The sequence below is a fragment of the Ursus arctos genome, unplaced genomic scaffold, assembly GCF_023065955.2.
Source record: "Ursus arctos isolate Adak ecotype North America unplaced genomic scaffold, UrsArc2.0 scaffold_2, whole genome shotgun sequence".
NCBI classification, from domain to species: domain Eukaryota; kingdom Metazoa; phylum Chordata; class Mammalia; order Carnivora; family Ursidae; genus Ursus; species Ursus arctos.
Genome location: NW_026622874.1, coordinates 41,195,251 through 41,222,864, shown reverse-complemented (window position 1 = coordinate 41,222,864; position 27,614 = coordinate 41,195,251). Strand labels below are relative to the sequence as shown.

Here is a 27,614-nt window from a genome sequence, read left to right as displayed (position 1 = left end):
AGACAGGAAAGTTTCCAGCCCTGTCAGGCCAGTCTTGTGACTATGCCATGCCGGTTAGGGGATCCAGGATGTACAGGGCTCTGGAATTTTATGATGTTTCAGGAGGAGTATCCAGGTAGTCCATGGAGAAGACTTCAGCTGTCCCTGAAGGAAGGCTGCAGGACATGGAGGACCTCAAGATTGAGGCTAATTGAACCCCGTATCAGGAAAAGTGCCAAGCAAGACTAAAACCCCACAGAGATGCTTCCCTCACGGCTCCTCCACAGGTCCCTGTCAGTGAGCAGCACCTCCCCCTTCTCCCAAATCCTTCACCCCCACCAAATATCTCATATTCTGAATGAAAATACTGTGGTTGCTATACAAAGGCCGTTTCACGATACACCATCTAGCTCCTCGTCTTCTACCCCAAACTCATCCTATATAGAAAATTCTTTTTTTTTTTTTTAAGATTTTTATTTTATTTATTTGACAGAGATAGAGACAGCCAGCGAGAGAGGGAACATAAGCAGGGGGAGTGGGAGAGGGAGAAGCAGGCTCATAGCAGAGGAGCCTGACGTGGGGCTCGATCCCACAATGCCGGGATCACGCCCTGAGCCGAAGGCCGGCGCTTAACCGCTGTGCCACCCAGGCGCCCCCTATATAGAAAATTCTAAAGCTACCACTAGCTTCACTGTCTTCTAGGGACCTGGGAGAGGGGGGCTGCGAGTGTGTTAGAGTGTTGCAAGGGAGAAACCCCTCTCCTACAGAGACTTCTGAGCTGACCTGATGTCTCCTGTGGCTGAAGAAGAAAGGAGAGGGCACTGGGAAGAAAGACCACGACAGAGACGTGCTGTAGAACGCACAGGCCTGAGGCAAGACTTCCTCCTGGAGCAGGGACTGGCAGTGATGTAATCGTCCTCCATCTTCAGGATGGACATTACAGGCCATGAGGAAGTCAGGCCCAGATCTAAAAAAAAGAGTTCCCCTTGGGGAGGTGGGAATGAGACCTGGCAACCAAAGTCTCGAGGCAGCTCCTTCAGAGAGGGGAAAGTGTGTCTAAGCATAGGAGAGCTCTGGGCATGGCTTGAGGCAGTAAGAGGCCCATGTGAACTTTGGAGGCTCTTGTCTGCTGTGATGCTCACCGTCTCCTCGAGGGTCTCTGAGCAGCCACCCCCAACTGGGTCCCTCCTTCCGAAGCATCTGGCTGGCTTGCTACCTGCTGCTAGTTCCTGTCTTTTCATCTGTGACCTCTGCTCCCTACATCCGTGCTTCTCTCCTCACAGATTGTAGCTATTTCTGCTCTTTTAGTAGGGAAGGGCTGGGTGTCTTCCCCTTCCCAAGGTCACAGCTGGCAGGGCTGGAAGGAAATCTGCTCCCTCCAGCCCCTCTCGATGTCTGACCCTGGGGATCACCACAACACAGGCCAAGCTACCTGGATGAGTCTTAGCGATCTCATCCATTATTCATTCAATGTATTTTCTGAGTCCTACTAAGGGCCAGGAACTGAGAATACACTAGTGACCAAAATGGACCCAGAGCTCCCAGTCTTGTCCCAGTGGCCCTGAGGCTTCGCAAGACCCCAAAACCAAAGTCTTCTTTATTTATGTACTGATAGAAATACTTGCAATACCTAAAACCAACAAAGGACTCATATTTGAAATATTTAAAGAACTCCTACAAAGCAGTAAGACAGAAAGCCAAATACAAAATGGACCCCAAAAAATGGACAAAATACTTGAACAGATATCTAAATGACAAAAGATATGAAAAGGTGCTTAACCTCATTGGTTATCAGGGAAATGTAAATTTAAACCACAATGAGATGCCACTATATACCCACCTGAATGGTTAAATTTTTAAATCTTTTTAGATGGACAATACAAAGTGTGCTGAAAATGTGATGTAACTGGAGCTCTAAGACACTGTTGGCAGGAGTGTAATTAACATGAGCAGTTCAAAAAATTATTTAGGGGCATTCACTAACACTAAACATAGGATTACTCTATGACCTAGTAATTCTGTTCCTAGGAATATATCCAACAGAAATATGAACATAAGTGTACCAAAGGACACAAACAAAATTGTTATAGCAGCATTATTCATAATAACCTCAGATGGGAACAACTCAAATGTCCATCAACACAATAACAGATAGGGGCACCTCGGTGGCTCAGTCGGTTAAGCATCTGACTGTTGATCTCAGCTCAGGTCTTGAACTCCGGGTCATGAGTTCAAGCCCCGCGTTGGGCTCCACAAGCATGGAGGCTACTTAAAAAAACAAAAAACAAAAAAACACAGAATAACAGATAAACAAATTATAGAATGTTCACTTAATGCCATAGAGTAAAACAATGCAAATGAATGAGCCACTGCTACCACAAGGTGATATGCATGAATTTCACAGACATAATATTGACAGAAACCAGACACAAAATGAGACCTAATGAGACCTACACAAATGGTTTCGTTTATATAAAGTTCAAAACCACAGGGCACCCACGGGGCACCTGGGTGGCTCAGTCGTTAAGCATCTGCCTTCGGCTCAGGTCCCGATCCCAGGACCCTGGGATGGAGCCCCGCATCCGGGTCCCTGCTCGGTGGGAAGCCTGCTTCTCCCTCTCTGACTCCCCCTGCTGGTGTTCCCTCTCTCACTGTGTGTCTCTCTCTCTTGTCCAATAAATAAATGAAATCTTTAGAAAGATAAAAATAAAAATAAAGTTCAAAACCAGGCAAAACTATTCTATGATGTTAGAGGTTACCTTTGGTAAGGAGGGTGGGGTAGTGGCTGGGAGGGAAAATGAGGAGGGCTTCTGGGATTCCAGGAATGATTTAATTCTTGCTTTGGGCCCCAGTTATATGGGTATGTTCACGGTGTCCTAATTTGGTGACCTGTACACTTAGGCTGTGTGCATTTGCACACATGTCTGGTACCCTTTGATTAAAAACAACACCAACAAAAGCCACAGGAGAGTGAACTGTCTTTAGGTGGGTAAAAAAATGGAAGGTGGGGAGGCAATGGGGGAGACCAAGATTTTACCTACAGGTGGCTGGGCTGTGGCACCGATTTAAAGCAACAGGGAAGACTGTTGAATGAAGCAGGACAGGAATTGTCTCCAGCCCCCGAGTGAAAAGTCTCCAGATACACGGGCCTTAATGTCCCACTTAATCCTACACCTCCTATTCAAAAACGGATCCTTTTGGATAGAGCCCACTGTTTCCTTGTCTAGCACCTACATCTGTCTCCAGGCAAAGAGACCCAATGGTTGAAGCCAAAATTGGGGTTCTTTTTTTTTTAAGATTTTATTTTTTTTATTTGAGAGAGAGCAGGAGCAGGGGGAGGGGTAGAAGGATAGGGAGAAACAAACTCCCCACTGAGCAGGGAGCCTGTGGAGAGGCTTTATCCCAGGACCCTGGGATCATGACCTAAGCTGAAGGCAGACGCTTAACCGACTGAGCCGCCCAGGCGCCCCCAAAATTGGGGTTCTGAGACACTGACATTTCCTCTAGAGATCCTGTGAGACTGCAGGCCCTTGATGCAAATGTCCTAGCAGCTAAGCCGAAATATTCCTAAATCCTAGAGTGGGGGGTGAGGGGGCAGGTTGCTTATGTTTGTCAGCCTTGTCCAAAGGAATTACTTGCTCAGGTTGCTGTGTGTGTTCGTGTGTGTCCGAAGGAGGAAAAGGCAGCCAACAGCTTCAAACCCAGTACTGTGTTCTCTCCCCAGGCCCAACGTTACTCCAAACCCCATCCAGGGGTCTGGAGTCACGCTAGAATGCCCCCTGAGCCACCTTCCCTGTGGAAAAGGACAGGAAGGAACCACTGGTCACAGGTTCCACTGACAAGAGGGGAAAACCTGGGGGGGCGGGTAGCAGTTCCTTTCTGGGGTAGGTCACACCCCCTGCACAAAAACATCCCAAAGACAGCTGGTACTGAGTTTGCGTTGTAGAGGTGAAGATACCCCAGGGAGGAAGTGGCAAAAGGCGAGATGGGAACACCCCTCTTTGATCCCACAAGGTGCGTCAGGGAAAGTTGGATTTCGTTTAGCCCGGGATGGAGACTTCTCTCCCCTGTGCTGCCACCAGGATCAGTGGGTCAGAGGAAGCCAGGCTCCCCCCGCCCCTCCCTCAGGTGGTGCCCGTGGGACCCCAGGCGCGAATCTGACCTCTTTTCCCTCCCGCCCGCTCATCCCCACCCCTTCCAAAACTGGGACTTTATTAAGGCCGGTTGGGTCAGGGCTGAGCCATTTGCTTAGAGGAACACGGGATCCGGAGGCAGCGCGAGGTGCCGAGCCAACAAGAGAAGGGCTGTGTCCAAGGACGAGGTGGGGACGGTTCTCTCCGGGTGCCGAGCGCGGGAAGGAGCACGGGGATGGCTGCTTGAGCCCGCGGGGTCAGAGCGGCTCCACATCAACGCTTCCCGGTCTTCCCGAAGGCCACAGGCTGAAGGAAACACTCCAGACGCGCGAGGAAACGCGCACAGGCGCACACGCCTTTAAAGGGCGAGGGCGGCTCCCGGCGCGGCGGGGCGGGGCGGCTCCGGAGGAGGTGGCCGTGCGCCGCGAGCGCCGGGCAGCGGGAACCTCGGGCCGCCGGCCGCGGTGCCAGGGGACCCGCGAACTCGCGGCACCCGCCGCGGGCCCGCAGCTCCCGTCACTCCTCGCACTGCGTTTCCCCGGCGCCCCGCCTCCGGGGCACAAAGCAAAGGAAAGGGGCAGGGCAGAGGCTGAGCCCGCCCTCTCCCCTGCCCCCTATTGGCTACTGCCGTTGTCCATCCCGAACCTATTTTTGATGGGGGGGGGGGTGCCACCCAGTCTGCCCCAGATCACGTTTGCCACTAGCAGCCAACCAGTCGGGCCCAAGTCCGCAGGCAAGAAGCGATTGGGGGCGAGTGAGTTCAGCCCCGCGGTCCCCCGTCCGGGTCCCCCCGCCCGGGCCCGAGGCGGTATATCCTGCCCTCCCCGGCCACCTACCCCTCGTGGAAGCGGAGCGGCGGCCTCGCTGTAACGCAGAGGCGAAATGTAGCGAGCCGGGTGTCGCGGCTGGACGCTCGCCTTGGCCGGGGGTGCGGGGGGGGCACGCCGGGGGCCGAGGAGGACTGCCGAGGAGGAGTGATGAGAAGGGGGGGAACCCTGCACCCCCCGAGACCACGGGTCCCTGCTGCCACTCGCCAGGCGCCCCCCTTCCTCCCAAGCGAGAGGCAGGTCAGTCCTGTTGGGTCTGGGGCGGTGGGTGGCGGAGGGCGGACGCCCTGGCGCTCAGCGCATTTGCTGAGCCTGAATGCGGGAGAGGCGGGGGAAGGCCACCCAGTTACTTCTCCCCCGCCCCCCGGGTTTGCAGATACTAAAACGGGTCTTTTTTGTTCCCTCCTCAGGGCATCCTGGTTCACTTTTGCTTCTTTCATCCGAGGGCCTTAGGCCCGTCCGAAGTCTCTTTACTGGAAGGAGTGGCGCGAGGGACTGGCTTTTCTTCCTGCGAGCCCCCTTTCAGTTTAGGTGGCCTGCCAGGAAGACAGGAGGAGGAGGGAGGGTCAAGTTCTAGCAGACACTGCTGGCATTGGGGCAGTGGACTCTCTCCTGCCCTGAGGGCAATTTCTGGATCTCTAGTGAGGGTGTTTGAGGGAACCGCAGGACTGTGTTTAAGGAGATTGGAAAAGGGAATTTGGATGTGTGACTGGAGCCCATAGAAAGAGAAAACAATTCCCATGGGTCAGTTACTGGAGTTTGAATCACCCTTTCCCAAACTGGAGTTGACTAATTGTGTGTGTCTGGAATACTTAAATACTTGTTCATCCTACCTAGGGAAATTCTCTTTAAATTTATTTTTTCCTTGTAAGAACTATTTTGGTGAAATGCGATAGAGTGGGATCGGGGCCTGGGGATTCCTTAAACGAGAAACGTGGGGACATTGCAGCTAGAGGCTTGCATTTGGGAGCAAGTGCATTTTGGCTTATGCTGCTTTGTATTTTGCTTTGCTTTGTTTTACTTTTTTTTTTTTTTTTTTTTTTTTTTTTTTTTTTAGTTGCTGCTTTTGTTTTTGTTTTTTAGAATTCCACTATATCCAACTCTCAGTAACCCTGGGGAACAGGGTGAACCTAGGGAACTGAAATGTGCGCATAATAACCAATAGTTTTTCCCTCTTCCCCCTCAAACTGAGATAACTCTCTTGTGCTATCTGACAAACCCACGGAGCCAAGAGCAGGGGAGAGAAGTAGACACAGAAGCCTGGATCCCAGTCAGCGTCTGAGCTTTCTGTAACACTGCTGACTCTCAAGGGCAGGAGTGGGTAGGCCTCTGGCTCTTGGCCTTGGTCTGGCAGCCTTGCCCCATTGCCCAGGGAGTCCTCCTTGGTTTTTTTTTTTCCCCCTCTCGGGGGCTAGGGCGTTTGGGGATCTGGAGACTTCCATTTAACGACCAGATTCTCCCTGTTTATTTGTCTTGCACAGCTGTCTTGTGACTGTAAACAATCACTTTCTACAGTGGAGTCTCCTGTGTGGCATGGAGCTTGTGACTGAACTTGTAACTGACCCCACTGGGAGACCACACTTAAATAATCCTGGGTTTTTAAATGAGCATTCAAGAAGGGATCTCCCCCGGGACATCCCTGTCCACCCCTGGTTGCTGAGAAGACAATGTCAAGGTGTCCTATGCCACATCATCCCAATCCCCAGGCTGGCCACATCTCGCTGCTGTTGACCACAGCGGTGATCCCTGTGGGGCGGTGGGCTGCCAGTTGGGAGGACGGCAGGGATAGGGCCTGCTGGGCTGCCAGTTGGGAGGATGGCAGGGATAGGGCCTGCTGGGCCTCCAGGGCAGGAATGGGTAGTTTTAGTGAAAAGAAGGAGGAAACGGGCAAACCCGTTACGCCTGCCTTGTGGGAAAGTTGTCCCGGTATGAGCTGTCCTTGGCCATGTTGTAACATTCTCTTTTTTGTCTTCTTCCTTCCCACATCAGGTGTTCCACGCAGATTCTCGTGACTTGAAGGACCAGGGATTTGGGGCGGGACAAGGTCTTCCCAGGAAGGAAGGAAATCTCTGGAGGAAAGGGGAAGGACGCAGACAGTGCACTGGGACCAGCAGAGCCCAAGGAGCTGCGGGAAGCTAAAGGAGCTGAAGGAGCCCAGCCAGAGGCGCTGGACGGAGCCACAGCCCTAGGCCGAGGCTGCCTTCTGGAGGATTTGAACTCACGCTACTTTTCATGAAAGAGGGGCCACTTCAGAGGGTGCCCCAGACTTGGCCGGGCTCTTCTACTCTGGATGCCCCCTGTGCTGAGGATCCTGCTGCTCAGAACCAAAGAAGATAAGAGGCCAGAGAAATTTCCCCCCAGCACCGCGCTGGCCAGTGGAGTCTGGCATCTGCACCCCTAGTGGCCAGCTGCAGGGTCTGGTGGGGAGTTTCTTGCTTCCTTCCAGCTCGAAGCTTCAGTGCTTGATGGGGCTGCCTGTCGGTGAATCAGTGTTCGCAGCGCCTGGTAGGAGTGGAGAACCGTGGGAAGAGGTCCCGCGGCGCCCGAGCCTGGGTTCACCCCAAGACTAAGTGCTTTCCCAACTTAGGGAGAGAGAAAGAAAAAAGAAAAAAAAAGAGAGAGAGAGAGAGAAAGGAAAGTTCCCCCTTCCCCGCTCCCTTCCCGTCATGTCCTCTAAGCCAGAGCCTAAGGAAGCCCACCAGCTCAACGGGACTGGCCCTACTCCCTCACCCTGCTCTTCGGATGGCCCCGGGCGAGAGCCCTTGGCCGGGACCTCAGAGTTCCTGGGGCCTGATGGGGCTGGGGTGGAGGTGGTGGTGATCGAGTCCCGGGCCAACGCCAAGGGGGTCCGGGAGGAGGACGCCCTGCTGGAGAACGGGAGCCAGAGCAATGAAAGTGATGACGTCAGCAGCGACCGGGGCCCTGCACCGCCCTCCCCACTCAAGGAGACCTCCTTTTCCATCGGGCTGCAAGTGCTGTTCCCCTTCCTCCTGGCAGGCTTTGGGACTGTGGCTGCTGGCATGGTGCTGGACATCGTTCAGGTAGGACCTGGGTAGGGCAGCTCTTGACCGTGAGCCCTGGGCTACCTTTTCCTCCTGGGAAACTGACTCTTGCTTTCTCTCCACCTCCCTGTGAGAAGCAGCTGCTGCTTCCTAGAACCGTTCCCTTTGGATCCCATCCTCAATTTCTTCTTGGTCTAGTTACTTTCTACAGAAGCCTCGAGGAAGCCCAGTAGCCCTGAGAAGGTGGTCAGGGCAGCATTGCTTAACAGAGGGAGAATTTGTTCCAGAGCTCAGGCTTGGAGGAGGAGAGAGGGAACGAGGTTGTTGCCTGCCATCCCTCCCGGGCATTCCTCCTGAGCCCAGCTCCATAGGGGAGACATTTAGATGGGACTCTTTTTGCTTTCTTTTCCCTTCACTTGGGGTTTCAAGGATACCCACAGTAGAAAGCTCAGTTTCGAATCTCCCCTCCATCCCCCTGCTGGGCAGGAATTTGTTAGGCTGCCAAGAGGGTCTCAAATTAAGTGGGAAGGTTCTTAAAGGCGTTCTGTGTTGCTTATCTGCCTGTAACCTTGGCACGATCTCCTTGGGAAACAGGGGTGGGCACATGCTATCTGATGCATGATTTGGGCAGGAAGTAGAGTGGGGGGAGGTTGGCATGGCAAGACCTGAACGTGCTAATTACGTGGTGTAAATGGGGACAGAATGTAACCAGGTCTGGGCAGAACTCTCTCTCCTCCTTGCTTCTTACCTGTCTTTCATGAATGTGCCCTGGGCAAAGAAGGCTCTTTGTGGGGCTACTGGGTAGCGTTAAGGATGGGAATTGGCAGGACCTGGAAGCTAGAGCCAGGGATATGCTATGTAACATACTGCAGTTTAGGACTCACCCAGAACCTTCAGGTCCAAGAGATCATTCCAGTCTTATTTCCAGAGAAAAGCTTTTGAAGTGCAGGAAGCCCAGTGGAGTTTCCGCGAAGGCGCTAGGGTCATCAAAGTTAATCATTAGCAGGTATCAAATTCCTGCGGAATGCTGAGCTCTGTCCTAGGTACTTGGAGAAACACAAAGACCAAAGGAGATCTGGCCTTGGCCCCAGGACCCAGTTTGTCCCTAACCGTGAAATCTCTCAGGGGGCCATGGAACTCAGCATCCCCTCCCCGGTGGCAAGCCAACCCTACAAAGGAGGCATGCGGTGATGCAGAGCGGCCTGCTGGTGGATGGAGGTCACTCTGCCGGTGTCCCAGGGAACTGAGGGTGGTTGGTTCTAGGTGGTTCTGTCAACAGTGTCCACCTGGACCACTTCGACTTGAGCCCTTAGGAGAAGTCTGTTGCTAATGAGGATGGTGTTTATGTCATGCCAGAATGCCTCGTACTGCCTTCCCTCTCCCCTAACCTACTGTCTTCAGGGTTGTTCCTCATGGAGATTGGGAAGCCAGGCTGCAGCTGGGAAGACAGGCTTGGGATTCCTCCCCCTAGTGGCTGCTTCACCTCCTAGGGCAATGAGGGGGGCTAGTGGCAGGAGGAGAAATAAGACTGGGGTAGCAGTTTCTCCACCTCTTCCATCCCTTTCCTATGGCCTTGATTCTCATTCTTTAGAGGTTTTGAGTTCTGGTTTGGTACTTACAAAGGAATATAGAACCAGGTTCCAGTTGTTTTATTTTCTGGATACTAGTAACAGTAATGGGGCACATTTGTTGGGCCCTTCTGGAGGTAGGCCCATGAGGTAGAAACCATGATCATCTCCATTTTGTAAATAGGGAACCTTTGGCTTAGAGGGATTAGCTAATTGTCCCCAGTCATCTTGACTCAGAGCCCGCGCCGTTAACCTCTATGGCCTACGCCATGTCCACGGTTCACCAGTTGGTTAAAGACTTAGGGAGCAGTCTGCTGTCTGTGTCTTCCCTCGAAGAACAGGGTGGATCAGAATCTGGAACAATTGGAGTTATATTCTGAAGTGAACAAGAACAAAGTTCTTAGCAGTTCCCCACTCCCACATACTCCAAGAATTCCAGAGCTGGAAGAGGCTTCTGACATCTTGCCCCACCCCCACCCCACACCCATGAGCCTGAGACATCGGTAGGGACCTTTGGAGCCTGCCCAACATGCCCACAGAGGGCCAGCAGTTGCCCTCGGTGTGGCACTTATGCTCACCCCAGAGCTAGGGTCCATTGGATGTGAATGACAATGGCTAGTCTGTCCTTGTCCCCCTCCCCCAGCCTTGCTGCCACAGCTGGCTTGAAGCAGGCCTTGCAGATGGCTACAGTGATATCAGGGTAGGAGGAGGGTGCAGAAAGCCCGGGACATGGGACCACAGGGAGATTCTTATTCCACATCCAGGGAAGCAAAATCGGGGGGAGGGGTGGCTGACATCTCAGATTCAGGAAGAACAGGAGGATTTCTAGGGATTCACACTTGCATCCCCCTTCATAAACTAAGCTGACCTTCGGTGGGACAGAATCTGGGAGTGCCTAAGAGACCAGGGCCATCTGGAGGAGATGGCTATAGAGAGTCCCCAGAGTCTCAGAGCAGAGGAGCAGAAGTCCGAGTTGGTGCCAATGTCTCCTTGGTCCAAGGCCCCCCCATCTTTCCCTCCTACTGCAGAAGACTCAGTCTCCTTCTGGAAGGTCATTTCTGTTGCCTCTTATCTGCCCTCCCGCCCAGTCAACGTGCACAGCCAGCCTCTGCAGGGAGATAAGGGGCTGGTGTACCGGCCAAAAGTAGAAAGAGGATAAATGGACTGCCATCCGCTCCACCGTCCCACCGTGGCCGCAAGTTCCTATGATATTTAGGAAGGAAATCGGGACTGGGCCCCCGGTTGGGACTGGGGGAGGTTGAATGTGGGCGGGTATGGGTCTGCCACAGGTGCTCTGGGCCCCGCCCCCGAGTCTGGTCCTAGGCCATTGCTGGCCTCTCACTCCCCTTTGCTGTCAGCCTTTGGACAGACAGGGGAAACAGGAGGTGGCGGACCAGCCTTCCCTGGAATTCCCAGCTGTGTTAAGACTGGGCCTTATTTTAACTCACTGCTCACTTGCTGGGGATGCCAAGGAAAGGAGACAACCCCTTCGCCCAGACACCTCCTCCCCTGGCTTCTCTGCCCTGCTGTGTATGAGATGAAAGGGGAGGGGAGGGGAGAGAATCATTCCTCCCTGGCTGGCCTGCTCCCAGGGCTGCCTGCGCTCCACTCCTCGGCGGACGCTCGGATCCCATCCTCCTTGACCCCGCCCTTTCTCACACTTTGTACAGCCCTGAATACCCAGGCACTGCCCTCTCGTCCTTGGACACCTGGGATGCCTGCAGTGGGGGAAAGCCTCAGACAGGTGATCTGACTCAGTCCTCACCCCTCACCCGGAAGGGGCAACTCCAGCTCACCTCCTGGGGTCCTCCCCTAGCTTGGGGCTCAGAGCCTACCTCTAGGGATTTTCGTCTTCTTACTGTTCTTGATTCCAACTCTTCCTGGCCTGCTTCTACCGTCCTGGAGGGGGAGGGGAGCTCAGGGCAGAATACTCAAAAGCAGGCTGGAGTCAGTATATGGGGCTGGAGGAGGTAAGGGACGGAAGAGGCAAGAGGGAAGGATAGGGAAGAGGTACCGGCTGGGCTGCTGAGGTATGAGATTTTTTAGGGTGATTGCTTTGAATCAGGATTATTTGGGGCTGTGGGGGCAGCTGTCTCATTTCTCAGCCCCGGATAGCAGAGCCCAATGAGCCCCCAACCCCACCCCCTGTCAAGGACGGAGAAAGACAGGGAAGAGGAGCTGCGTTTCTGAAAAGCAGTGCTGTGTGTGGACACCCCTCCCCCTGCCAAGTGGGGCAGCTCTTCCTGGAACATGGCCTGTTCTGTCCCCAGCGAGCAGGAAGGCGTGGGTGCGCGCTTGGCTGACAGGTTGGACTTCAGGGGCAGGCAGGCACTCCCAGCCAGGGTGAACAGGATGGGCCTGAATTAGGCCAAAGGAAGAAAGAGAGACACTCACTGTCTGCCCCTGCCACCTTCTACCCGCTCAACCCCGGGGCTGCCCTGCCCCCTAAGCTGGTTCCACCTCCCGGGCCTCTGGGGGCCCTGTCCTCCCAGAGCCGTGTGTGTGTGTGTGTGTGTGTGTGTGTGTGTGTGTGTGTGTCTGTCTGTCTGTCTCCACCCTGCCCCCCCTCCCCCGGCCTGAGCTGCCTCTTTGAGAAGGTTCTGTGGGTGAAGAAAGTATGTGTGTAGGAATTGGCTACTCTGACCCAGGCTCCAGCTCAGGGTTTTGCTGGGCTGGTGGTCAGGTGGTGTGAGACCCCAGGCTGACTTCTCTGTGGGCTGGGAAGACTTCTGCACAGGAGCTGGTATTGTGGCAGCTTCTTCTCCTTGCCTGTCTGTCCGTCAGCTCATCACTACTGAAACCCTCTACCTTCTAGGTCCTGCTAGCGTGTGTGCTGGGAGGCCGAGGGCTTTGGGAGTGTGATGGGGCAGCCAGAGGGGCTTAGCTGCGCTTCCTACGTTTTTTTCTTAAATAATCACAAAGACAAACAATGTTCCTCACAAACAATTTAGACCGTATTCCATGCACACCCTTAACGTATTTCTTTCCAGGCTCCTTTATCCCGCCAGCCCATATACGTTACATACGCCTGGCGGGAGGGCCAAGCTCCACACACAGATGACAGCTTGGAGCTGGGAGGGCCGGATGTCTGCGGTGAGGAGGGGATATGTGGCTGTGCTCTGAGAGAAGCTTCGAAAGTCAAAAGTCGCCAGTCAGCCACCCTCGTGAGGGGAGGGGAGCGGAGGGGAATTCTTCCCCTCTCTGGAGCTGTTTGTCCAGTTTAGGTGAGAAAGGATGAGGCAAAGCCCAGTATGGCCAGGCCCGCAGAGAACTAGAACCCCAGTAATAGGCACCAGCCTACCAGCTCACTGGGGCTGCCTTCTCTCGGGACCCCAGGAGTGAGAAGGGATTTGCATCCCTCCAGCGTTTGCAAGGGGCTGGCTCTTCCTGCGGGTACCTCCGAGCTCAGCAACTGTTGCTGGGGGACAGGGAGCAGGGCAGGGGGATTCTTTCCCATCTTTAGTCTTAGAGAGGGGCTCCCCTAAAGAGAGTCCTAGGCCCTCCCCCTGTGAGGGCCCAGACCAGGAGCTCAGGTAAGCTTATGCGCTAGCCCTAAGGAGATCCGACCTTCCCCCAGGGTCCTGGTAGGAACTTCTCCCCACCACACATGCACATACACCCACAAAACGCACTCTGACAAGAATAGGCCTTACCTTATAGGCCTTCCTGGTGTCCGGCCTCCCCAGGTCTGTGGCCCTAGCCCCAGCCCCCTCTGATACTCCTTGCTCATCTCTATTATGATTATGATTATTATTGTTGTTGTAAAAACAAAGTTTACCACCTTACCCATTTTAATGTACAGCTCAGTAGTGTTAAGTCTATTCACAGTGCTGTGAAACAGATCTCTGGAACTCTTCGTCTTGCAAAACTGAGACTCGGAGCGCTAAATCCCCTTCGAGCCCCTGGCAACTGACCAGTCTACTCTTTATTTCTGTGAATTCCGTGACTTTAGATACCTTATGTAGGTGCAATCATACAGTATGGGTCTTCTTGTGACTGGCTTCTTTCACTTTAGTATAAGGTCCTTAAGGTTTATCCATGTTGTTGCACAGGTCAGAATACCCTTCCTTTTGAGGGTGACTACTATTCCATCGGACGTATGTCCCACGTTTTGCGTCTCCATGCATCCGTCATGGACACCTCGGTTGTGCATACCTCTCAGCTATTGTGAATAATGCTATTAGGAACGTGGCTGAGCAAATATCTCTTCAAGACTCTGCCTTCACTTCTTTGGGATATATAGCCAACAGTGAGATTGCTGGATCATATGGTAGTTCTATGTTTAATTTGGGGGGCCCCTCCCTACTGTGTTCTGTAGACGGTGCTGCATTCCCTGTCTCACCAGCAGTACAAGCATTCTGGTTTCTCTACACCCTTGCTGACACTTGTTACTTTCTGGGGTATCTTTTTTTTTTTTTTTTTTAAAGATTTTTATTTATTTATTTGACAGAGAGAGAGGCAGCGAGACAGGGAACACAAGCAGGGGGAGTGGGAGAGGGAGAAGCAGGCTTCTCGCTGAGCAGGGAGCCCGATGCGGGGCTCGATCCCAGGACCCTGGGATCATGCCCTGAGCCGAAGGCAGACGCTTCACGCCTGAGCCATGCAGGCGCCCCACTTTCTGGGGTATCTTTGTAGTGGCCGTCCTGATGGGTATTGGTGATGTGTCCCATTGTGCATTGGATTTGCAGCCGTCCTCCCTCTTAACTATGGGGTGTCAATGCTGGAGCTGCCTTTAGGGACCCTCCGACGTGGCCCCTGAATTGTACATTTTACAGTCGGGAGCTTGAGGCCCTCATAGTGTGTCTGAAGTCCCCTAGGGGCCCTCCGACGTGACCCCTGAATTGTACATTTTACAGTCGGGAGCTTGAGGCCCTCGTAGTGTGTCTGAGGTCCCCACGCTGGTCCGTGGGGGAGGATGCTGGGGAGGTAGCATGAGGCCCATCCCCGTGGCCTCTGTAGGAGACCCAAGGCTCTCAGTCCCGTGTCCTCCCACCTACAGTGCTCTGCCTCCTGGCCACGAACCCCCCATCCACCTCCATGAGCCCGCCTGGCCGCCTGCCCCCTCCTCCCTCTCCAAACCCGAAGGTGTTCCATTCCTGAAACAAATAAAAAACAAATAAAGGAGCCCATGTGGCAGTGGGCACCGGGCAGGGAGACGCGATCCCAGGCCTTTTTGCAAGTCTCCAGTTTCACTTGCAGTTCAAGTAGCTTTCAAAAAGCCAGTCCCAGCTCCTTGGTTTTTCCCCCTTAGCACAGACAAGCACAGTGCCCTCTGAAGCTCGTTTTCCTCATTCACAGAATGGGGATAAAAACAGCCCATACCTGAGGGGACTGTTGATCGACTGGAATGAGAAAATGTATGTAGCGTGCTTGGCCTAGCGCAAGTCGGCACTGAACAGCCCTTGGCTGAAGGAGCTGCCAGGAGAGCCAGGCCTGATAGACCCGAAACTAGAACCCATGGCTCCTGACTCCTAGTCCAGTGCTCTTCCTGCAGGGGTACACTCGCCTTTCCTGACCGAGAGCTTGGGGGAGGTATGCGGGCTGAGGGACTGCGGAGGAGGCAAGAAAAGCCTCTTGCAGACCAGCACGCACAGGTTGGGGGACCCCGGTGTTAGTTCAGAGCCTATTGAAGAAGACAGTTGCTGTGGCTGAGGCCCAAAGGCCTTGGACACAGAAACCAAACAAACTCTAATCTCCTCAGCCCCAGCCCCATGGAGCCCAGCTCTCAACAGCTGAGACAACACCACCCAAGGTTGAGGCCACGGAAAAACTGGGCTGAAGGCAAAGAGGTTGGGGATTGCTATTTGAGGGGGATCACGAAGGAGTTCTGGGGTGTAAGCCAGCCTGCGGTGACAGCCGTGTGGGCCCTCCCCTCCTGTCCCTCGGCTCCAGAAAGCAGGCAAAGGGAGTGGAGCCAGGCTGGGGTCTCCTGCCTGGAAGAGCCCCTCCATGTCTCCCCGTTTCTGGGTGGCAGGAAGGGGGGGACTGTGTTGTTGGAGCACCGTGGTCTTGGTTTGGGTCCAGGGTTCTTGGAGGAGAGGCGGCCGGCGTGCTCACGCCCTGCAGATTCCGTTTCCTCCTCAAGCCCCTGATCCCAGACTATCTGTTCAACTTGATGCCAGCCGTTTGGGGCACTGAAATTCCTGGGTTCTGTTTTCACCTTGTAGCACTGGGAAGTCTTCCAGAAGGTGACAGAGGTCTTCATCCTGGTGCCTGCGCTGCTGGGGCTTAAGGGGAACCTGGAAATGACCCTGGCGTCGAGGCTGTCCACTGCAGTGAGTGTCCTGGCGAGGAAGCATGGGGCACCCAGCAGACTCGGGGCAGCACAGAGCCAGACTGAGAGCTCACCTCAGGCCTTTCCTGAGCACCCAGGCCCAGAGTGTGAGGCTGGGGTGGGAAGGTGTAGGGAGATCCCAGCCTGGGTGTCCTGCTCCCGGGCAGGGGCTCCCTGCCCAGAGTGGTTCCCAGGCTCCGTTTCTGTATGTCCCAGCCATGCCTGGACTCTTGCCTCACCCCCTGCTCTGCAACACGCCTCGTGACTGTTTGTGCAGCTTTGACAGGCGAGAATCATGCTGGTCCCTCCACCTGCACAGATGGGGGCCTCCTCTGATCTCCAGCCCTACTCCGCAGCTGGGCAGGAGCAGAGCCAGGCCCTCCCAGCCCCCCACGCATCCCCTTCCCTTCCCTCACAGCAGCTTGCTCGTCATTAAGAGAAGAGACAGAGAGGGGGCTGCTTATCCCTCCCCCTGCCCACAGCCCCGTAGATCGGCGACAAGGGTTCAGAGACTGAACCGGACACGGGGCCATGGGGTGGGAGGTGGGAAGCAATAAAACTCATTAGGCCAGGGGACCCAGGTGGCAGGGATGGCCCGCGTGGCTACACATTTAGAGAAGGCAGCAGAGAGAGTGGCAGCCAGTCTAGCCCTTCCCACCTGGCCTGACTTCTGGCTTCCTCCCATGCCACCTCGTTCTTCCCAAACCCTTTTGCAGCCTCAGTCCCGCACCAGCAGCCGACCTTTCCTGCCCGAGATGGCAAGCTGTCTTCAGAGCCGGGGATCGGGTCCTTCTGACCCATGTGGGAAGGGGCTTCCCAGATGAGCAGTGCACAGGACGGAATCTGTCTCTGCTCGGCAGCTGTCCTGAGAAGAGGAGAAGAGAGGGGGCTGCCTTGGGAGCCCCCTTTCCACCCCCACCCAGCTACAGGAGTTCAGGCTCTTTAGCTCCTTCCTTCTCCTGGCCTCCTTGAGGCTGCTCCACTTTCCCTGGGGGTTATGCCCTGGTCCCAGCATCTTAGAGCCCATGCACTGCCTCCTGGTCCAGGCAGGGTCCTAACAGACAGAGCTGCAGGCCTTCTCCAGCCTGGAGCTCCAGCCCCTTGCCCTCCCTCTCCCAGGCCAACATCGGGCACATGGACACGCCTAAGGAACTCTGGCGGATGATCACTGGGAACATGGCCCTCATCCAGGTAAGAAAGCAGAGACTATGGAGGGTGGGCTAAGCTTCGCCCTTAGTCAGGAATCTGAAAGACTGAGTTCAGCTCCAGCAGCTTGTGAGCGAGGCGCCAGCATCCCGCCGAGCTGGCCTCTCCCGAAGCAGCTTGAGGAGGTAACCAAGTTTCCCAGGCAAGCAGCCAAGACGGGGAGGGCCCCAGCAGGTCCCGTGTCAGTTCTCCGCTCGCAGGGGTCCACTGGGCTCGAGTTCCCGCAAAGCAGCCTCAGAGTGCTGGACTGTCCTTGACCAGTGTTGTCCCATCTCTGTGTGAGGCGACACAGGATCCAGACTGGGCGTCTTCCCCCTTGAGTCCCAGGCCTTGTCTCCTGACTGAGGGCTCAGGCTCTGTGGATTCTCACCCCGGTCCCCAGAGGGGATGACTGGCTCCTTCAGCCAGTAACATGTCCTGGGCTCCTGCGGGGTGCACTGCCCAGGACGAGTGTCTGGTGTGAAACTAAATAAATAAAGACATCATTCCAGCCTGAGAGGACTGCACAGTCCAGCCCAGCCTGCCTCCTGGGGCTGCTAAGAGCCAGGAAGAGGGCTGGCCAAGCGCTCGGGCGACCCGCACTAGGAAACCCCCTGCCCCCGGGCTCTCTGAGTTACCACTCCCACGTCAGGTGCAGGCCACGGTCGTGGGCTTCCTGGCGTCCATCGCAGCCGTGGTCTTTGGCTGGATCCCTGACGGCCACTTCAGTATCCCGCACGCATTCCTGCTCTGTGCCAGCAGCGTGGCCACGGCCTTCATCGCCTCCCTGGTACTGGGTAAGGAAGGAAGGGAGGGGCAAGGGAGTAGGGAGGGCTGCCCCAGAGGTGTCGGCTGGGCCTGGCACCTCCAATCTCTCCTTTCGTTTGTTGATACCCCTCTATCTGTTCTCCCCTGCCCGGCCCCTCCCCCTCCTCCCCAGGTATGATCATGATCGGAGTCATCATTGGCTCTCGAAAGATTGGAATCAACCCAGACAACGTGGCCACACCCATTGCCGCCAGCCTGGGTGACCTCATCACCTTGGCACTGCTCTCAGGCATCAGCTGGGGACTCTACCTGGAGCGGGGTGAGGCTGAGGCCACTGAGGGCATGACCAGGGTGGACCCCCGGGTGGGACTGGGAGAGACGGCAGTGGGTTTGCAAATGTGTAAGGATTTCCTCTGTGTTCGTAACCATCTGGTTGGAGCACAATGTTGTACTACCCACCCCACACCCCACACCCCCAGCTAGGAGGCATGAGGCTAAGTACTCTCGAAGTCACGCAGGCAGCAGGGGCACAGGGGAAAGTATCTGGGAAATATATGCCTGCCTAGTCCTGCGGACTCCTGCTTGCCTTGGAGGAGTAAAGGGGAAAGGCTGAAGGAGAGAAGCCTGGAATCTGCTCACAGCATGGAGAAGGGGAGGGGAGACAGTGATTTCTGGGGCTCCAAGCAAGGACACATTAGAAGCTGGTCTCTCCCCCTAATTAGCCCCAGGCCTGGGGAGCTCTCTGCTCGGTTTCCTCATCTACACGATGGACAAGGCTGGCTCGCCCTCTCTGCTGGGCTTGCAGTGAGGATCAGTGAGGTCACGTGTTTCCAGGCACCTAGAATGGCGTTGGCGGGCCGAGCCACGAGCGGCCTGAGCAGGGAGCCGCAGTGCTCACCCCCCTCCCCCGTCTCTGCCTCTCTCAGATGACTGGCAATACATCTACCCCCTGGTGTGTGCCTTCTTCGTGGCCCTGCTGCCTGTCTGGGTGGTGCTGGCCCGGCGGAGCCCAGCCACAAGGGAGGTGTTGTACTCGGGCTGGGAGCCTGTCATCATTGCCATGGCCATCAGCAGGTAGGCCCCGGCCCTCGGGACACACCCTCGCCCCCCTCTCAGCCCGCCGCAGACTGCCTATTGAGCCCTAGAGAGAGGAAATGAGGTACAGAGCCTAGAAAGGCCTAGATACGCCTTCCGGAGTCCATCAGCTCCATGCCCTTTGTTACATGTGACAGAAACCACCTGACGCAGGTCTCCTTAAAAAGCTGAATGCGCTGGCTTAGGGCACTAGGAAGGCAGCTGGATTCAGGGGCATCAGTGACAGCACTGGGGCTCTGGTGTTCTGTATCTCTCAGCTCTGCTTTTCCCCGTGGTGGCCTGCGGCTCCAGGTCCCTACTAATTCCCGTAGGAAGAAGTCTCTCCACAGTTCCACAAAGTCCCACCAGAGAGTTTCCCTGGCTCTCATCCAGTCACATGGCTGTCCCTGACTCACTGCGGCCTCAGGGGTGTGATGCTCTGGTTGGATGGGGCTGGGGCCTGGTCATCCTTGCAGCAATGTCGCCTGAACCATAGTGACTGAGTTTGAGAGAGGTAGTTCCTGAGGAAGAGCCCAGTGCTGTGACCACAGGGGGAAATAAATACCGAGGGGCAGAGCAACAGCGGCTCTCCCTGGGCTCCTCTAGCCAGCCCGGGGGGCAGGTCCAGGAGGCTGGGGCCTGACCCCATGCCACCAGTTTGCTCTGGGGGGCACTGTGCCAAGTCTGAATGTTATAAGCAGCAACCGGTTCTGGCAAAGGAGGCAAGGACTAGGAGACAAGGGACCCCTGGGAGCCCCTTGCTCCCCAAGGCCAGATGGGCCTGTTGCCCCTGGAACTGAAATACTGAAATACAGCCTGTCGGTGATCTTTGTGTCACGTTGTCTTTGTCTGTGTAGTGTGGGAGGCCTCATCTTGGACAAGACTGTCTCCGACCCCAACTTTGCAGGGATGGCTGTCTTCACGCCTGTGATTAACGGTGAGGTCTTGGCATCAGCTGCCGGGAGAAAGGAGAGGGGCAGGAGAAGAGGACGTGAGGGCCTTTGTATCAGTCAGGACTCCGGCAGCAAGAGCATCCGGCTCAGACAGTTCAGACTTGAACCAAGGGGCTGCTCACAGAGCAAGGAGGTGGGGAGGGAACCAGAGATGAGCAAACCCGGAAGCCCTGGTCCACCAGGGTCAAGGGGAGAAAATAATGTTATAGGAGCCTAGAGAGAACACTTCTCTGCCCCCGACAGGGGTAAGCCACTGCCAAAAAGAGAGGGATAAGGAAAAAAAAAATACCTGAGCTCTCCTTCCACCCTCTGAGTGTGTCCTGTTGGCTCCTGTGGAATAGACCCAATGAGAAGCAGCCAGCAAGGGAGCTGGGTGACGTGGTCTGTAGGTCAGCCACTCAGAGCTCAAGGCAAGGCTGAGCAGAGCAGGGAAGAGGTCGGGGGTGGGAGGGCAGATGACAGCAAGCACGGTGCCTAGGAGAGGCACCAGAGTCCAGAGCTCAAACCTGACACTTGAACTTGGTTCCTGGATCCAGCACCAGGGGCAAGGGGTGCCTGGGTCGGCTCAGAGCTGTGGAGAGGGTCTGGGCAGGGCAAGGCCTTGTCACCTCGGCTACGTGAGACAACAGGTGCACACGCTGCACTGGCCAAGTCAGGCTGCCTCAGCGTGCAAATGCGTCTGTGCCCCTTCCTGCACTCTCAGCCTCCCTAGGGGCACGTGGAACGGCCACGTCTCCATAGAGGGGAGGATGGAAGCAACCTGGATGACTTCCTGGTGGGGGGGGTGTCTTTGTCTTCCTTCTTGGCGTCTCCGTCTTCTCCTGGGGACTGGTGAATGTGTCAGGCCCTCCCCACTCCTCACTCCGCAGGCTGTCTCAGCGCTTCTGTCTCTCCGCAGGTGTTGGGGGCAATCTAGTGGCGGTGCAGGCCAGCCGCATCTCCACCTTCCTACACATGAATGGGATGCCAGGGGAGAACTCCGAACAAGCCCCTCGCCGCTGCCCCAGTCCTTGTACCACCTTCTTCAGTCCTGGTAATGGCAGAGTCCCAGCCTCCTGGTCCTTTCCAGCCCTGGAGGGAGGGGGCCAACAATGAGGGAACTCCCTTCAGAAACAGCTGGGCCCTGGCTAGGCAGCTTCTCCCTCTCCGCTGGGCCGCACCAGCTATCTAGAGAGCAGATCCCAGGCAGGAAGACTGTCCTTTCTGGGGACGCCATGGGGACGGGGGACCTTGGAGTGGAGAGGTAGAGACCATCAGCCGCCCGCCGTCCTGGAGTGTAGTGGGGCACCTCCGGCCCGAAAGGCCTTCTGGGGCCAGGGCTCCTCTTCCTCACTCCTGCCCCCCTCTGTCCCCTGGTCCCAGATGTGAATTCTCGCTCGGCCCGAGTCCTCTTCCTGCTTGTGGCCCCGGGACACCTGGTGTTCCTCTACACCATCAGCTGTATGCAGGGCGGGCACACCTCGCTCACGCTGGTCTTCATCGTCTTCTACATGACGGCCGCGCTGCTCCAGGTACGGCCGGGCAGGAGCTGGGGGGGGTGGGTGCTGCCGCCCGCCCTGCCGCCCCTCCCTCTGGGACCGGGTGGCCGAGAAGCACCGGACAGGGGCTCCGGAGGACAGTCCATGATTCCAGCAGAGTCACGAACAGGCTGTGTGACGCTGGCCCAGTCGCTTTACTTCTCTGAGCCTCTGGGATACATTCGCACATTGAGAGGAATGGCCCTGAGGTGGTGGTTTGTAGGCCGGTTGTAGGGTGCTGAGCAGGCGGGCCTGGGGTGCCATCCCCACTGGCCTGGCCACAGAGCTCCTCTCGGCTGCTTTGCATGCTGGGGCTTCCTTAGAAGATGTCATTTGAATGAAGGGTTTCGCAGCTTGAAAAAGTGTCAAAACCACCACACTAGGTCACCTGGAGGATCCTGTCCAGCCTTGCCATTCTCGGATACAACACGCTCTCTCCCTTGTAGTGGTAGCCCATGTTTTTTTTCAACTTCTTATTTTGGAAGAATTATATATTCACAAGAAGTTGCAAAACGTATGTACACAGAGGCCCCATGTACTCTTCAGCCGGTTTCCCCCACTGGTAACATCCCACACAACACAGTTCAATCACCAAACCAGCCAGTCAGCATCGGAACAATCCACGGGGCTTACTCCGATTACACCGGCTTCACACGCACCCGTGTGTGTGTGTGTGTGTGTGTGTGTGTGTGTGTGTGTGTGTGTGTGTGTTTAATTCTGTGCGGTTCTGTCCCCTGTGTCAATCCATCCGTCCAGCACCACCGTCAAGACAGAACTGTTCCCCCATCACAAGCCCCCCTCACGCACTCCCCTTGGAGCCCCACTCGCCCTAGTAGACATTGTCAATTTCCATAGACTTGACTTCTGAGTGGTAGTAACAGCCCCATCATTCAAAACTTTTTAAAGATTCACAGCGAAAGCTCTTCTTTCCCGCCCTCTTTCTGCCACCCAGCACTTTCCTCCCGGCCGCCCGTGTAGTCCATTTCTTGTATATCCTTCAAGCTGCTTCTATATTTATACAAGCAAACATATAATTTTTCTTGTTTTCCTCCTTTTCTCTACACGTCTGTAACGTACTCTAGTACTGTCCACACCCTGTGTTTTCACCGCACCGTTTATCTCAGAGTTCATTCCACATCAACACACAGAGAGGAGCACCCTGATTTGTTACGGCTGCATTCTTCTCTCTGGACATGTACAGAATTACATCTAACTAGGCCCCTCCGGGTGACCGCTCGTCCTCCAGCCCCTCACCCCAAACCTCAGTCTGTGTGTTGGGACAGCGTAGTGAGGGCTGGGCTGAGAACCTTCCATGTGCTCTTGCCCCGCAGCCACACTCCCCTGCAAGTCGGAGTTAAGTGAACTCGGTGGGGGAAGCGGGGCGAGGATGCCAAGGGCCTGCGGCTGGGGCTTAGCCCTGGGCTAAGCTGAGCTCACCTCTGCGGCCTTCTCTAGGCCTGTGGAGGGCCAGAGCAGGGCACTGAGCCCCCTGGAGAGGTTCTTCCTGATCGCTTTGCTCCCTCCACTCAGCCATGTGTCCCTGGAACGAGGCTGGAATGAGGGGACAGCTGCTGCCATGCGCTTCCTGGGGCATGTCCCAAAGTCCTCCTAGCCACACTATTTGGGACTCTCTTGCAGCTGCTGGAAAGGGCGCAAAGCGATGGGGGCCTGGCTCTCATGCAGGCCAGGGGCAGGCCACGGGAGCACCAGGCAGCTGCGTGCAAGGCAAGGGGCAGCATGAAGGGTGCTGGAGCCATGACCTCTGGCGGCCTCGGAGGGAAGACAGGAGAACAACCAAGTTGGCCTAAAATTAGCTATCACTTCTGGCTTCAGGATCCCCCAAGGTCTCCATTTCCTGCATCTGAGCCCCTTAGGGCAGAGTTTACATACCACAGTTTTTGCAAAGTACAGTCAAGAGTAAAACCTCCCTCCCAAATGACTGTGTTGGAGATTTACCGGTAGAAAGCATTTCATTCTCACACAGATACAGTCATTTAAGGAGCCCAGATGTCGGAGTGGTGCTGAGTGTAGAGAAGATGCAGGCCTTCCTGCTCTCACCTGGTTTTCCAGATCAAGTGCTTTGCCAACTTCCAAGTGTATGTGAGTCTTGCTAAAGTGCGGACTCTGATTTAAGAGATCGAGAACGGGCCTTGAGCTTCTGCATTTCCTTTTTTTTTTTTTTTTTAGGACTTCATTCATTTATTTGAGAGAGAGAGAGAGACACCGAGAAAGAGCATGAGCATGAGCTGGGGAGGGGCAGAGGCAGAGGGAGAAGCAGACTCCCCGCCGAGCAGGGAGCCCAACATGGGGCTCGATCTCAGGACTCCAGGATCATGTGCTGAGCCAGAGGCAGAGGTCCAACCGACCGAGCCACCCAGGAGCCCTGAGATTCTGCATTTCTAACGAGCTTCCAGCTGTTGTTGGTGCCACTGATCCTGGGCCCACTAGCAAAGTGGGGATCGTTCTTGATCAGTAGACATGGAAGGGAAGCAAGGGCACAGATAAATCCAAGCATCAGATACCCCACAATGTCTTTTGAGTTGATATGCACTCTCTGCTCTATGTTCAGCTGACTTACTCGTAATTCTGTTTTGCCAGGGCTCACGTTAAACTAGGCTTGCATTGTCTGAGCCCACAACAGCAGAATGGAAGGGGTCAGGAGGAAGCTAGCTTGGGATAATCAACTGTTAGACAACTGTGCCAGCAGCAGCCTCAAACACTGTCCTTATTCCACTCGGCTCCACGGAGAAATCCCTGTGTGAAAAGCAAGCTCCAGGCCCCAGCCCCCTGCCAGGCTCCCGGAGAGGCCGACGTGGCGGGCACTGGAGTGACCCAAGAATAGGATGACCCAGAATTCGAGGCAAGAGGGCTGACATGCTGCAATAAGCAGGACTTAGATGAGGAAGTCCCCTGTTTGATCAGTTCAGGAGCAGAATGTCATGCCGTTGGGGGAGGTCCAGGGAGTAGAAGCATCTTCCTCCACGAAGAGCTCTCGGGACGCTGATCGGCTGCCCCAGGCGGTGACTGCACGGTTGATGAGCATAAAGGGGTGGCTGGGGTGGCGAGATGAACTGTCCCCGCATGTGGACTGTGGCTCGCCAAGGCCCGGGATGCGGCGAATGTGCTCTACCGTGTGGCCTCTGGCTCCCCCTGGAGAGAGGCGATGGCTATAGGCGGGCCCTTCTGTCCCCCAGGTGCTGATTCTCCTGTACATCGCCGACTGGATGGTGCACTGGATGTGGGGCCGGGGCCTGGACCCGGACAACTTCTCCATCCCGTACTTGACAGCTCTGGGGGACCTGCTTGGCACTGGGCTCCTAGCCCTCAGCTTCCATGTCCTCTGGCTCATTGGGGACCGAGACACAGATGTCGGGGACTAGCCTGGTCACTAAACCTTGCCCCCCACCCCCTGCACTTTCTGTTCAAATTTTTTCTTTTGTTCCCCTCCCCCCACCCCACTCCACACTCCCACCTCTTTCTAGGACTTCACTTTGATACCGAATTCTCATTATTTTCAATGGGGATTTTTATACATTGAGCCAAGTTTGTATAGCAAGAATTCCGACAGGACAGATGGACTGAGATAAGCAGTACAAGTAGATTTTTGAGACAATCACCAAGTGCAATTTCATGGCGGGTGCCTCCAGGTGAGGTGGATTGGGGCAGGGGTTCCATCTGGGATCTGGGGACATTGGTTAACTTTAGCAAACTCACTCATGGCCCTAATGAGAAACCCTTTGTGAGTGGGCTCTGGTTTTTTGGGTTTGTTTCTGTTTTCTCTCTTCTTTTTTTTTCCTTTTTGATTGAACAGAGAGATAAATATCATTTTCCCCTCCACCATCCCCTTAAAACACACACACTCTTTTTCTAGAAATGGACCAAAGCTCTAGTAAGGAGAGATAGTTGCTCCTGGCCCCTTGGAACCCTAGCCCTATCCTCGGCCCTCTGTGCCGAAAAGAGTGAGGTGGACTAACCATTCAAACTATACACATACCCCTGACCCAGTCGCCTGATAAACACTACCAACCCCGCCCTTTGATCTTTTTCCCATTGATCGTCACATCCGGGAAGAAATGAGCAGCGGCCTGGTCTCTCTGTGGACCCATGTCCACCAATAGGTTTACCAAGATCTACATCCTCCATGGGCCCAGAGGACTGATTGTTTATCTCTGTTCAATCTTCATGTCTCATTGTCTCTCAACACTACCTTTCCCAGAGCTTGGCGGGTTGGGTTCCGAGATTAGGGACAGGGAGTGAGTACGTGGAGCATGGTTGGGAGGGGGAGGGCAACCAGGGGTGTTTCACTGTTGCCGAGGACATTTCCTGTGGTCACCTTAGCCTCCGTCACTTCCTGAGATCACTCCTGCTGTCACGCTGTGGAGGTCAGGGTTCCTCTGTCTCGGCTTCTGCCCTCATCCACCATGCCCTCCTTCACCCATTCTGCAAACACACAGCGTCCCCAAGAGGAGCTCTTGTGCGGGCCTGGTGTGAAGCTTCCGCCGAGCGGTGGTGACTGGGTGCCCACCATGTGGCAGGTACCGTGCCAGTGGTCAGGCAGACAGCTCTCAGCCCGCCTCGTTCCCCAGATACAAAGGCCTTGTGCCCCTTGCCATCTGACGGAGTGAGTGTCCTTGCTAGAACTGTTTGCGTCTGGGTCATCAGGCCGGGTTCTGCCCCTCGATGATCTCACCTCTGTGCCGTGCTGACCCCAGTGAGAGCCCCCAACCCCGTCAGTCCACCAGCAGCCTGTGTCCCTGAACTACCCTTCCTCACCTTCCCTCCACCTCTCCTCACCAGCCACCCAAAAGAGGATTCAGACCCGGTAGGCTGGACATCACGGGCTGCTGCTGCTCTTCTCTGCCCCGTGCAAGCTTCGGGAAACACTGGAGCCCCTGCCCCCGCCCCACCCGTTGCTCTGACCAGATCGGAAATCTGTCCACACTCGAGTGTGTGCAAATCTGCATGTTCGGATACAGGTTTTCTCCTAGCCTCTCCATCCACGGCCTCCCCATCGGCCCTCCTCTCTGTAGCAGAAAGGACCCACCTCCAGGGGCAAGCTAAGCAGTGACCCTGGCTCCTCCCGACCCCATGCCTCCTCCCGAGAACTTGGCCGGTACCTCCAGAGACTGTCCTTCCTTTCCCTCCATTTCCACCCATGCCACCTCTGGAGTCTTCGAATTGGAAGGAATCATAGAGGCTATGTAGCTGAGGCTGGGGCTGGCAGAGTTCATTAACACCAGCCCAGGTTTGTTTCCACGCTTCCCTCAGGCCCTCTTTCAGTCTGCCCGCCACCTCCGAACACATCTGCACACACACTACTCTTGTACAGGCACCAAAACCAGCTCCTCCACCCCTGAGGCTGTGCCCCTGTGTTCTCCTGTCACCCCTGCCCCAGTCTCTCACCTCTTCCTCATCTCTGGAGGTCAGCCAGGCCACCCTGGAGACCCTGGAGCCTCCTCCTTTGCCGAAAAAGCAGAAAGGTGGGCATGCCCCAAGCCCCGAGTGTGTGCACAGAGGGAGGACCACAGGGTGAGCGGGAAAGAAAAAGAAGTGGACTTTTGTGGAAGATTCTCTTCTCCCCTGATTGCACAAACTGCATGTACTTTGGGCCTGGCTGCAAGGAGCAGCGTTGGTTTACTCTTGTACCCTTCAGAAGTTACAGAACTGTGTCTTAAGAGAATTATTTATAGTTACTATAACTGAATTGACAAATGTCAACGTAACTGATAAATTATATTTGGTAAAATAAAGAGAACGTTTATTTAGGTGGTTGGTGGTTCCTGTGTGTCTCACCTGAAAGCAGCCTCAGTGGTTCTGCACCCCCTCTGGAGTCCCTCCCTCCTCACTCGGAAGTGGAAAGGGGCCAGAGCATGACCAGAAACGAAACAGCTCTTACAGACAGAGATGTGTGATTTAAAAAAAAAACAAAACTAATAACAACAACACACATCAGTCATTTATTGAGAAACAATGAGTGGTGCTCTGGGACACAGACCAGAAGCCAGTGCAGGGTCCTTGCCTTCCGCACACTGAGCCCGCTCCAGTCGGGGTACCGTGCTGAGGGGCACAAGCATCTGTGGGGTAAGATTCCTTCCCTGCAAAGGCTTACCCTCTGGTTGGGTCAAAATTAGAACAGCTCTGATTTGTTGAGTACTTGCAACCTGCCTTCCCTGTGCTCAGCCCTGTAAGGCCCTAGAAATGTACAGTGGACTACAAAAGGTTTGCCGTCAGACCAGCCCGGGGTTCCGATCCCAGATCTTCCGCTTGCAATTTTAGGGAATCCTGTACCCTCTCTGAACCCTGCTTTCCTTCTCTGCACTAATACCTCTTTCCT

General features: G+C 55.2%; 1 protein-coding gene across 4 annotated transcripts; it reads left to right on the top strand.

The window, feature by feature from the left end:
• The first annotated feature begins 4,246 nt into the window (after window positions 1-4,246).
• SLC41A1 (solute carrier family 41 member 1) lies at window positions 4,247-27,045 on the top strand. 4 transcript variants are annotated; one of them, XM_057315181.1, is made up of 11 exons: window positions 4,247-4,300; window positions 6,929-7,980; window positions 15,677-15,784; window positions 16,903-16,974; window positions 17,621-17,765; window positions 17,909-18,055; window positions 18,663-18,810; window positions 19,668-19,747; window positions 20,662-20,796; window positions 21,126-21,274; window positions 23,468-24,424. In XM_057315181.1, exons 2-11 carry the CDS (start codon window positions 7,606-7,608, stop codon window positions 23,681-23,683), a joined length of 1,575 nt encoding a protein of 524 aa, XP_057171164.1. In that variant the 5' UTR covers window positions 4,247-4,300; window positions 6,929-7,605; the 3' UTR covers window positions 23,684-24,424. The 4 variants fall into 4 exon arrangements, with proteins under 4 accessions (XP_057171164.1, XP_057171163.1, XP_057171165.1 ...); XM_057315180.1 differs by lacking the exon at window positions 4,247-4,300 and adding an exon at window positions 4,800-5,179; XM_057315182.1 differs by lacking the exons at window positions 4,247-4,300; window positions 23,468-24,424 and adding exons at window positions 4,802-5,179; window positions 21,664-21,741.
• The last annotated feature ends 569 nt before the right edge of the window (window positions 27,046-27,614 follow it).